Raw genomic sequence first — 12,229 nt, 5'->3', positions numbered from 1 at the left:
ACATGGGTGTTGCTGCAGGTGCTGTGGGAAGTTGGAAAGAAAATAGAGATCCCGTGATGCATCTCATAGTACCGCATTCATTACCCCTCCCCAACAATGAGAGGCCTCATGGGACTCTGTGAGGGCATGGGAAAAAAATTATGAAAGGTTTTGAATATGGTGCTGAGATTTTGGGTAGCTGAGTTTATGTAACTGGTTCACGTATGATCAAAATTTGAAGCTTCTGACCATAACGGTGCATGGTCTATGACCTCTTTCTCGAGGTCATGTCTGTTACACTTTGTACAGATGTGAGTTTATTTATCGCAAGCAGTAAACTCCAAGACGGTTTCAGAACTGCTTTTGACCGTATCACTGTTGAGTGTCATCCGCGGTCATGCTAGGTAAAATTTTGCATTCTTACCAGATTTAATCGCTCGAAGGACATGTGATTTCGTTCAAAATACGAATTTGGAAGGCCTCTCAAAAACTACTGTTCCCATTGATGTGACTTGTTTACGTGTTGATGTAGCCGGATTGGCAATGTGATCAATATGCGATCGATACGCGATCAATCGCTTTAACCTGTTTGATCCGACATGACGCATCACAGGTCATGACACAGTATGTCAGCTTCCACCATTGCCCATCAGGTAGAGTTTTCCAGCGATGAAGGTGTGGACACTTCTGTCGTGCGGGGGCTGTAGATCATAGATGTGGAAAATCGGCTCCACATTTTGTGCAGGTCATTTTGTGGAAATCGGCTTCAAACGCGCTTAAACGGACACCAGCAGGTTACAATCACAGACTACCGGTGTGAAGTGGCTTGAGAGAGGTCCGTGCCCCACAAGTCTTACAGCGTTGGCTTGATTTCCCCCTCCAGCAAATGTAACGTGTCAAATACCTGCTGCCTGGCAGATGTTTCTATTTGTGTATCGAAGGAAACTGCATGTACAAGGGGACTTTAATCCACAGTGCGAAGGATCTGGACGTTTTCTGTAGATGGCATCCTTATCTGCCCTCCTATCCTCACGCATCACTTCATCCTGACCCCCGCAACGCCACGCCACCCCATGGCGAACTCTGCCTGTCAGCCTTGTGCTCTCTCAAGTACCCAGCCCTGGTGGGAGCACCGCCCGAGCGCCCTCACATGTCCCGAAGGTGGGTCCTTGTGCGGGGCAAGGCTCGTTAACTGAGGTCTCCCACGATTGCCACAACGTTACCCGACCACTCACACTTCTCTTTCATTGCATATCCCTGAAATGGCCAGTTCTGGCCGAAAAGACGCAATCCCAGCCAAACGAAATACACGGTAGTGTTGAAAGCGAAACGGTTGCCAAGCATGAATCCATTAACAATATAAAAAGCTACTCACTCACATTCACCCAAGGTTTACTCACAGGGGTTGCAAGGTTTGTTCACAAGTTCACTCACAAGGGGTAAAGCCCAGGTAGCAACCATGCGATTCCGAGAAGGCATCCACGGTAACGTCAATAAGGATGACCTAAGGTAGTGATGTGTGCCTCAGAACGACAACACATCAATCGAAAACATTACACTTTCACTCTAACACGGAATGTTCCGCCGGCGCTGCACTTTACGTATGGGCACTATGGCGTGGGCATCGCCACATCACTACAGACGTACTGTACTCCTCGCTCTACGGCCTGTATGTCAGCTGAATACGGGATATCTTGAGACCCCCAGTCAGCAGCTTTTGACGCTCAGCAACCCAGTGAGCGGCTGCTCGGTCATGAAATTTTTGACTAATCGATAAGATCGGTGTAGTTGGTGACACTGAAGTTAATGTTGTGAATCTGGTATGGCTGCTTGTCATCACAGTCACAGCATCGAACATTCTTGCCATGTATCCAGTTATTTGACCGATCTCTTCGACAAAATCAGCAATCATGGCCGAAAGAATGAATTCCGGGTGAGCCCAGCCATCCATTCCCTGAGTCACTGGTGAAACGGAACCAACAATACTGGAAGTTGTATTACTGATTTAATAATAACGTGCCCAAAAGGGCCAAAGCTAGATCTGCTGTTATCCACAGCTGTTCTTAGCACGGCCTCCCTATCCAATCGTGTAACCTACCGGTCTTTCTGTACATCTAGCCTCCCTTTTTGTACATCTAGCCTCCCTTTTTAGATAAATTGAAACGTCTGAGGGCAGTAGACATTCGATACGTTACATTAGTTTCAGTGGCAGATCAAACCGATGCTGCAAGACATACGGAGCACAAACCCCTCCCCAAGCACTTTCAACCGATTGCCCATGAAGTGAATCTGCTGGTGTTGCTTTCAGGTGCTGCCGGCGGCAGCGGCCGGGAAACGGCATTTGCTGACTCGGATTATCTTTCATTATATGGGTGGCGCTTTCATTACTGTTTACGATTTTCTTGAGGGAGGCCTACACCTGCTCAGGAACAAGTTGATTATGCACGATCAACAGTCACCTCAAGAATTTCTTTAGTTAAACAAAATTGGGAGGGCCTGAAAATTATACTTTGAAAATTAAAATGGTTTTCACGCTTAAATCAAGGTTTTAACAAAGCACGTACAAGTAGCGCCTTTATACCACCGACGGTCACCTCAAAGTGGCACTTTTATACCGCCGACGGTCGCCTCAGAGTAGTGCCTCTATACCGCCGACGGTTGCCTCAAAGTAGCGCCTCTATACCGCCGACGGTTGCCTCAAAGTAGCGCCTTTATACCGCTGACGGGCGCTTCAAAGTTTCATTTTTCAAAACTCCACAAGGCAAGGGAGGTTTGCAATGTTGAAGCACACAATAATCTCGCTATCGACCCAACGCCCACAACGCGGCCCACCTTATAACTCAACGTCACCACGGTCACCAAATCTTACCGAGATGTTGCATTGGGCTGGATATTGTGTCGAATGGCGCTCACCTCGTGCAGTTAAAGAAAAAAAAATGGGCGTTCACAGTAAGGGTCAAAAGATCATGGCCGATCCAGGAGATCCTTGCGTGGTCGCCGCGGAGTCTGCTACGGTCCTGCTAGTTCATCAGATTGCCCCCCTCCCCCCAAATAACCAGCTGAACAACCCGGGCGTGTCATGCTGGCGACGCACCTCTGGATTCAAGGATTCTGAGGTATGCTGCCTCTGCATGTGCGTTTGCTGCCCGTGAACCCGTCTTTCCCAATCATTGCTATATGATCTGAACATGTAAGGATCAACAAGTCAAAACAAAATCTCCTTGCTGTGTCTTACGGCTGCTGGGCTTGACCTGTTCACGACGTCACCCTCCATTTATAACAACAATCCACTAGCCCCTGACACAACCCATCTTTCGACCACTCGCAGCGTCACTCATCGAGTCTGCTGGCCTTACACTCGCTGACATGTAAAAAACAGCAGCTGGCAGGCGCATGCCTCATTATTGCACGTGGGCCGCTAGACAAGATCGATTGAAAACGAGCTTCATTCGGCGCGGACAAGGCAGCACTAACAACGCCGGTGCGGCCGCCTGTCGACAGGAGGCGGGGGAGCGAGGGAGGGGGGACGATACATCGAGTGCGCCGGCCGCCGCCAGCCGTGGGAGCGGGCCAGCTGCCTGGGGAGGCTGGACGTAACGCCTCGAGGGGCACGGGCTCGCGCCCAGCAGCGCCGCCCGTCAAACGCGCGTCGCCGTCGCTACGCTCGGCGGCCCGGCCAGCACGCCGGGAAGGTAGAGGTCAATATGTCACATGTGAATCAGCGGCTATTTAGATGAATTTGTCAGTTTTCGTCCTGTCGTATCTAGTGTCAAGCGGGCATTACAGTTAACACGAAAAAACATTGCAACTACAAGACTGGATATTATGCTAACGATAGACAGCTTTGACACCGCGAGACATTCTAAAACTTCTTCGATCCGTGTCAGCCACTTGAAAAATTCCTGTCATTTGATACTTTTCCCAGGTGGTTTTGCTTAAAGACGGCTATAAGCAAACCGTATTCGAATCAGGGTCGAATCAGGAACGGCACATCCCTGGATTTCCCAAGGATACAACGGCAGACACCTTGAATAAAGCGAATTAATCATTGCGGGCACAACTATTTCCTTTGTCTCTTTTTTATGTCAACAAGTATGTGTGATGACATTCAAAAGTGGGCCATATCTTTACCCATGTCCTCAAGGATATGGCCCGCGTCCTATGCCTTATCTTAATCCCACCATTCCTTTTCCCTACATCGGCATGTCGTCGCCACGGATGCGTTACTAAAATCTGTCAAAATGCGTAAAATTGTGTTCGAATTTAACACCAAGTAAGTTTTTTCTGCACAACCCGAGCAGCGCCTGGGGTTTGTACTGCGATGGTTAGAACAAGCGCATTTGCATGCAATGCAGTTCCCTTCCACCACCGCCAGTCAGATATTGTCATGATATAATAACTTTCCCGTGAGGCACATGCTATCGCAAGCTAAACACGCCATCAGAGCTCCCGTCAAGCATGTCATGCTGCTGTCTCCTATCAGACAGAGCCGTCTATGGAGCTGTAACGGATTCGCAGTCTCAGCCAACACACTTATTTTTAACTTCAGTGTTTAAGACAGCGTTTTGTACCATTAACCTTTCCACAACCCTTGTTTAACGGACACTGATGCCCTGTATTGTTTTCGATGCTACGTTGAACGCCAGTCATGCTGCGCCGTAGTATAAAAACGAACTCCACTCACCATGAATACCGGCCTTTGTTGTCCACTGATACTTTGATGCCTCAGAACATGCTTCGTTTGAATACAACTACCTGACAATGTTCGTTGTTTCTCCGTTCCCGTTGTCCGTTACATCCTACCACCACGCCGTGGTCAGCGCAGTCAGCGCCGTACAGATAATAGTCGAAACGCTTTTCGAGCTGTTCTGAGCAAAGGTACCGGCGACGGTAAGAGCTTTGACTCGAAGTAGTGAGCACTAATTTGAGGTGAATTGATTGATCTTTCCTGACACGATGCCAACTGCGAACATCATTTCCAGGTTCTAGACAGGTAACTACAGATACGATGAAACGCATGGATTATGAAAAGCGCCTGAACAGACGGTTATAACTGAGGGCTAGCAGACTGCGGACTGAGGATCTCGAACTGAACAAGTCTGTGTAGCTCAGGTATCATCGCGTGATAATAAGCCCGTCTTGCTTACCGGAACAGCATCCCACTGGCCCGCAGGCGCCGCACGCTAGACATCGACCGGTCAGTAAAATCAGCGGCCTGTCCGACGAATCTGTTTCGAGTGCCGGAGAGCGAGTCCCGCCCGAGAAGACAAATTGCTGGCGGTGGCGCCATGTCAGCTGTCGCACAGTCTTGCTCAGCTGACCGATGGAGCCGAAACAGAGTGGGGAGCGCGTGCGCCACGGCTGCCGTCGCCAGCCGCGCCGGCCCGCAGTGACGCGGCGCGCCGAGTGTCGCAGGGGCGCGTCCAGGGCCCGAGCCACACAAAATCAGCTGAGATAGGGTGGTGAGCGTTCTTTGTGGTTATTCCAGCATGTGTCTTGCTAAATTTCCTGGGACTTCAACGACTGATAATGATTTGCATCACTCGCAAAGTCGGTCTCAAAGTGGCGAAATCACATAAAATGTCTTCAGTACAATGATGCAGAGGCATGTGCAGGGCTTCGCTATTGAAGAGCACAGCTCATTTTGTTCCATAGGAAAGCGTTAAAGCGTCCTGCATGTGTCCGAACTTTCTTACATGGCACAGAACATTGCATGCACCCAGTGAACCTGTTGCATGTCTACCTCGATTTGTCATGGCAACATTTATTTACATGCATGTTAATGCATGTAGAAGATCGATGAGTGGGCACGAACCCCCCGCGCCCCCGCCTTCATTCCCGCCTCTTGAACATGTCTTTTGTGGTGGTAAGTGCTACAAGCTTAAGCAGCAACGCTACTCGCACGCGTTCACACATTGAAGGTGCATGCGGTGGTTTGGGCGCTTTGATGGAAACAAGCACGAACCTAATCGTCTGTTGGTCAGGATCGGTGTGTCAGAACATGAACATTTCCAAGAACCACTTTGTAAAAGGAGCGTAACTACATTTCTCTCACGAGGGCCCGCTGCGGTCTTGATCTCATCAGAACAGACAGGGTTCTCTCGCTTCTCCTCAACTGTCACAGGGCAACTGGAAATTTAACACTACCCATATCCCTTAGCAATTACAGCCCTTAGGATCCGGCACTGGAGTTAAACACAAAGCATGGGTTTGCCTCATATCATTGACTTGTAACCGTATGGCATCACCACTTTAGTGGACTTCGAACGCTCTGACGAGAGGTCGCTGACGAGGAAATTTAGAGATGTGGGGTGAGGCGAATTATGAGACTGACACGCCGAGGGGCTGACAAAGCAGGGAGCTGAATAAACGTCTAACGGTGCCTTTGCCTGGTAAATCTTCCTCTAATATTCGTAACAAATAATTTTCACGAATGATTAAATGTTCAGAGCATCTGCTAAGCAGCGCTTGATGTCTGTACCGTGAGCCCACCACCCAAGCCAGGCTGATCCAGTTCACCGGAACAGCACTGCGTCCGGCCTCTACCCGACACGACTGCAGAGGAGTTTACACGCCACACCGCGCTTCGACAAGGCCACGGCAGGTCAGGCTGATCTTCTCCGGCCAGTCACCAGCTGAACGTCTCATGTCAGTCGGCCGAGCAATGTGTCCGCTCTTGTACTCCGCGCCGTTGAGAATTATGAGCCCAGCATCTTTCCCCAGGAGCGTGGAGTAGCAAGCCCACTGAAATGACGACCTGCAGAACTAACTGACAAGTGAACAAACCGACGAAATAGAGAACTGGCTAGCTGAGAAATTGCCTAACTGTTAGGCCAATGGACTGCGAGGCTGGGGAGCGGACCAGCTGACAGCTGAGGAGCTGACCTACTGTCAGGCTGGGGAGCGGACCAGCTGACAGCTGAGGAGCTGGCTAACTGTCAGGCTGGGGAGCGGACCAGCTGACAGCTAAGGAGCTGGCTAACGGTCAGGCTGGGGAGCGGACCAGCTGACGGCTTAGCAGCTGACTTACTGTCGGGAGTTGACAGCTGAGGAGCTCACTAACTGCGAGGCTGGGCCGTTGACAGCTGAGGAGCTGACTAACTGCCAGGCTGGCGAGCGGACCAGTTGACAGCTGGGGAGCTGGCCAGCTGTCAGGCTGAGGAGCGGACCAGCTGGCAGCTGAGGAGCTGACTGTCAGGCTGGGGAGCGGACCAGCTGACAGTTGGGGAGCTGAAGACCTCGGCTGCGCAGCCGCGATCGTTCGCTCGGCCTGCGTCGGCCTCTCGCCGTATCGTCAGCGGCGATCGCGATCCGGCGCCAGTCACGCCAGATGTGTCGCCGCCGCCGACCGGCGGTCGTCGCGGCCGGCAACAAAACGCCCATCGATCGGCGGCGAGCGCAGTCTCGGCCCGGGCGCCGAGACGCGAGTGGCGCGCTGCCGCGGCCCCGCCTCATGTGCAATCAGGCGGCGGTGGCGCGCTCCGCGTGCTGGCGTCAGCGGCGCCCCCGGCGATGTCACTGACGAGCGCGCCTACTTTGTGCCGCAGGCGCCGGCGCCTCGGAGGAACGCTGTCTGCAGGGGACACGTGACATGCCGGCGGAGAAGCGAATGGATTGGGCGCTCCGAGTTTGAGGCGGATTATGCTGACACGTCGAGAGCTGTGGTTTATTTTGCGTCGTAGTGGTCCAAACATGGATTTTATATGGATCAAACCCTCTCAAAATGTTTTTTTCAAGACATGTGTGGAGAAAACGGTAGTATCTTTTAACCACTGATAGAGGTCCTGCTTTCCGCCTATCGTTTCCTCTTTAACCCTATTCCCTGCCAGGCAGGGTAGATACTAGCCTCTCTAATGGTGTTTTGCTTGCCGCTCTTGAATCATTCGCCGTGGCGTCACGCAACTTTTGTGACTTTTCGTGGGAATAAAATAAGCTTGTTGCCCTAAATTCTCAAAACTATGCCCAGCAGAAGCGGGTCCAGGCCATTCTAGAGGATGCAATCTGCAAGTGCATGAAGGGCAACAAACGTAAGGGCGCCAAACCTACGTTATATTCTAAGCTAACTTTGAAGACGGTACATTTATTCCTACAGTCATATACATCATAAACAATGAGCATGAACACACGTTTTCGGACAGACGCTGTAAAATTGGAAGCGTGCTGGTCCATAACCGGCGCAATTTATGGAACTTCGCGACTTAATTTGCAAAGTATGTATGACGAAACACGCGTATGTCCCAAGTTGGACCGCGTTTGTTCCGTGTGAATGGACAACAAAAAATGAGCATAGTTATCTTTAAGAAATCCAAAATTCTGTTTTTATATCTCTTGAAACCTAGTTTGAAACGTTTCGACATTTTCTGTTGAAGAGATGAAGATCTTGTTCAGGCATATCAAATAACCTTTTCACCAGAATAAGATAATAAGTTGTTGGGGTCTCTTTGGTCAGCAGAATTCGTCCTTCCCGCAGGATAAAAAGAAGATCATAGGCAACGGGGATAAGATCAAATGCAATGTTTTGGAATAATTAGGATTTTACCATACGCTCCGTGGGAATACGGTATCATTATTGCAATGTAGGTGAATAGACGGATTAGGGGTATAGGTGCCCAGCACCTTCACCAACTCCGAGCAGCTTTGGACATTAACTCCATGGCGGTGCTTAGAAAGAAACGAGGCAAAACCACATCAGCCCCCATCTCCACAGAGGTTCCACCAGCACTGCAATTTGGTGTCCAAGAGATGACTTCCAAACGCAGGACCTTAGTATCGCCATGCAAGTGGCTATTCAGTCCTTTGTTGGCGCAAGCTTTGGTTAATAACCTGCATCAAGTTGAATATGCCAACGAACATGAATACTACATGACCCATGTCACTAGAAAGCTGTATCTTTTGAAGCATATCAGTCTGGAAGTGTTTTTTTTGCCAGCCATTGGATCTTACCGCGCCTTTCTTTCTTGAAGCCTTTGACTCAGCATGGACCGTACGGGAAGCTCATATTAGTATTGAATGCCAGCGCCGCGCCAAGGCATGCGTGCTATAACGCGAGGGCACAGTTAATGAAACCCTTTGGAAAAGAGGCAAGATTTCCGCGCCTCACAGACAAAGCATTTGTTGGAGTTGAATAGTTGCTGTTTTGAAGCACCTTTATCCCACGCTGAGTGCGTACGATAGCAAAACAATGATTGCCCAGTTGCCCAGTCTCTTAAGCAAACCAAAGTGCTTTTTATGAAACATGTCAAGTTTAAACACTTCGGGTAGGCCAGTTCAGTTACGTGAGCATATCCAATCAGCTAACAGAGCGTTTTGGTGGGTTTGATAGCAGCATGACCCGTATGACAAAATAGCAGTTACTAAAAGCCCACGCAAACACACAGTTGTGATGTTTCGCTCTTTTGATGGGATTTGGCGCCACAATTCGCAGCTAATTTGCCAGCTCGACGATTTATGGGCGCATATTGCAAGAAACCACGCCGAGCCCTCTCCCTCGAGCTCGCGACGCCGCTGGCTGCCGGGCGTCGGTGTCACCTAGCCAGCCTGGCCTCCGCCGACAGCACCCTCGGGACCTGTCGCTGTGTGCCCAGCCATGCCTGACCGGACAGCGCGAGCATTGGCCAGCCAGTGCGCCAGCTCGGCTCACCCACGTGCCCCAGACGTGCCGACGACGCCGGACAACGACCCTTGTGCAAACACCGCCCGGCCACACGTCACCTTTGACATGCAATATGGTGGCATGTAGATCAAGATGGCGGCTTAATTACAGCGGCACACCAAGACCGGGTGTGGCCGGCGCGATGCTGAGACACCCCAGCCGGCCTGTGCTGCCCGGCCGCCACTGCGAATCTGGCAACTTCGAGTGACCGGCAGCCCCACGCTTCCAAGCGCGCCGGAGGAATTGCAAAGTTGCCAAGAAGCGATGCGTGCTAGCAATCCTGAGCATGACGTCTTCCTCGAGAGTAATAATGACACACCCAGAGCACGTGATTACCGACGCGCGAAGGCAGGCGCGGAACATGGTGACTGGCTTACCTTGCACGATTACCTCGATCGCGCCCTGCGGTGTGCTGTGTCCGTTGACCTCGCACATGTATTTGCCGCTGTCCTTGACCTGTACGGGGTCATACTTGAGCGCGAACGTTTCAGGCACGAGACTGATGCGGCCGTGGTTGTGAAACACGGTCGAGATGCCGTCCTTGTACTCGATGACCTTGGTCTGCAGCGAGTCATCGAGCGAAACGACGATACTCTCCATGCAGCCATAGCAGAGCCAGCTGAGCTCTGTCACCTGGCTGTGCGCGATGCCCGTCAGACCGAGACAGGGCACCGTCACGTTCGCACCCGCCCGCGTGTGCATCAGCGTTGTCCGAGCCAGACAGCCTGCGGACGGAGAGCGGCAGTCAGCAGTCAGCAGCGGCTGGGTACAGGGCACCGTCACGTTCGCACCCGCCCGCGTGTGCGTCAGCGTTGTCCGAGCCAGACAGCCTGCGGACGGAGAGCGGCAGTCAGCAGCGGCTGGGTACAGTGAGCAGCGCCGCCAAATACCCACCGAAACGAAACACCTCAAACAAGGTTGAGATTAAAAATAATGTAACGCCATATATCTAATGTTAATTTGCTGAAATGTTAGGGATGCAACTGCGTGCCCAGTTAACATGAAAGTTAGGCCCACAAATACGAACACTGTTCAGCAAGGCTGCACGTTGCTGATGGGAGTAGCCAGACGGGCTGTGACGTGGTGAGCTGTTACACGGCGCGGATGCACTTACATCTGGCGGACAGCGGTGTCAGGGGTTCAGGGGCTCTGCACCAGTCGAAGCAAAGCTCAATAAAACAACGGCGAATGGGTCGTGAACTGTCTTGCGAAGCTTTTACGAAATGGCTTTCTGAGGCTCCTTGCCTGTATCAGCAAACCAAACTAGCCGGCACATATCGACCATACGTGCTTGGTAAGTTTTGACATTCGCCGCCACAATCAATCGGACGCCACAATCACATCCAGCTTCTTCTAACCGCTCTGAAGAAGAACCGACTTATGCCTGTCATGCGTGTTGTAATGTTTGCTTGTTATGTCATATATATGCATTGTATATACATTGTTTATCATCAGCATATATTTTTGGAACAATCCAACATTTCGCACGACGCTGTGATATTTCGCTAGCCCTGTATGTTTCCGTTTTCCGTTCTCTGCTAAGTTCATAAAGTGGCGCTCCTTGCACGTCGGTATCCGACTATTACACCGTTTATTCGCATCTTATGACCAAACTGTTTCAGCTGGCACGCTGAAATGTTCGGACTCTGCCCAGCTATTGTGAAATATATTTTGGCAACTCAGTTTAGGAACCCACTTAACCAGGATAGGTCACGATTCCAGTTTAGCAGGCCATTCAGTTTACCGGAATAAGGAAGTGAATCAAAAAGTGACCGATGTTATGCGCTTGTGTTTGAGTGTAACCGACGCATGCTGTCACCTCAAAATAGATCTCCCCGCCGTCGTTCTTACTGTTCGTGGCTTGACCGCAGAATTGACCCGCGACTTCTGGTGCGGCATCGCAATGATACTTGCCGAGTACGGTGCGAATTTCGGGCCGACAAGAACCTGTTGGCCTACCGATACCTCCGGAACCGCGTGAAAGGCTACTTTGCAAGGTCGAGGCGTAGTTTCTTCTGCGATGCCACGCTCGCCGACTGTGACGTTCCTGGCGAAGCACTAAAAACTTCACCTTTCAGCCAGCGACGAATATCGCTTTCGCTGTACCGCGCGTCGCTGCCGCACTGGTCTGCGGGTAACCTCGGCAGTTCCCGTCTTCCACCAAAACCGCCGTCTGTGACCACTGCTGGCCTAAGACTGCGTCCTACGATTTTTCCCGGACTATTGAGGGCTATGAACGAGCTGTGATCATCCAAGGCGGTGGGACTTGACGGCATGTCGCTACATGCGTTACGTAGAAATTTCCTTGTTATCGGACCACATTTGCTCTATATCATCAACACATCTGTCAGCTCCAGCGCTTTTCTTAATGCCTGGGAGGCTACTCCGGCATCCCTTTTCAGAAGTTTGGCCCTCTTGCACTGCTGGTAACTTTGGGCCTATACCAATGGTACCCGTACTGTCTAAGATATTAAAAAGTCGTGTGCATACAGCTATCGTCCTATCTCGTTGCCCACGGCCGTTTACATCCATCACCGTACTCATGCAGACCTTGTCACTGAACAGAGGACGCCCTGCTCGACGCCGGTGAGTGAGCGG

At 51.1% G+C, this 12,229-nt stretch overlaps 1 protein-coding gene across 1 annotated transcript in view; it reads right to left on the bottom strand.

The window, feature by feature from the left end:
• Nucleotides 1-12,229, bottom strand: part of LOC119092505 (tyrosine-protein phosphatase 99A-like) — a 127,955-nt gene that overhangs the window by 79,262 nt on the left and 36,464 nt on the right. The window contains 1 exon segment of the mRNA XM_037215466.1: nucleotides 10,009-10,356. Within this exon segment, the coding sequence (XP_037071361.1) occupies nucleotides 10,009-10,356 (348 nt within the window).

Source organism: Pollicipes pollicipes, unplaced genomic scaffold, assembly GCF_011947565.3.
Source record: "Pollicipes pollicipes isolate AB1234 unplaced genomic scaffold, Ppol_2.1 Scaffold_3447;HRSCAF=4054_pilon_pilon_pilon, whole genome shotgun sequence".
Lineage (NCBI taxonomy): Eukaryota > Metazoa > Arthropoda > Thecostraca > Pollicipedomorpha > Pollicipedidae > Pollicipes > Pollicipes pollicipes.
The sequence above is the reverse complement of the archived record's forward strand: the minus strand, read 5'-3'. Positions and strand labels throughout refer to the sequence as shown.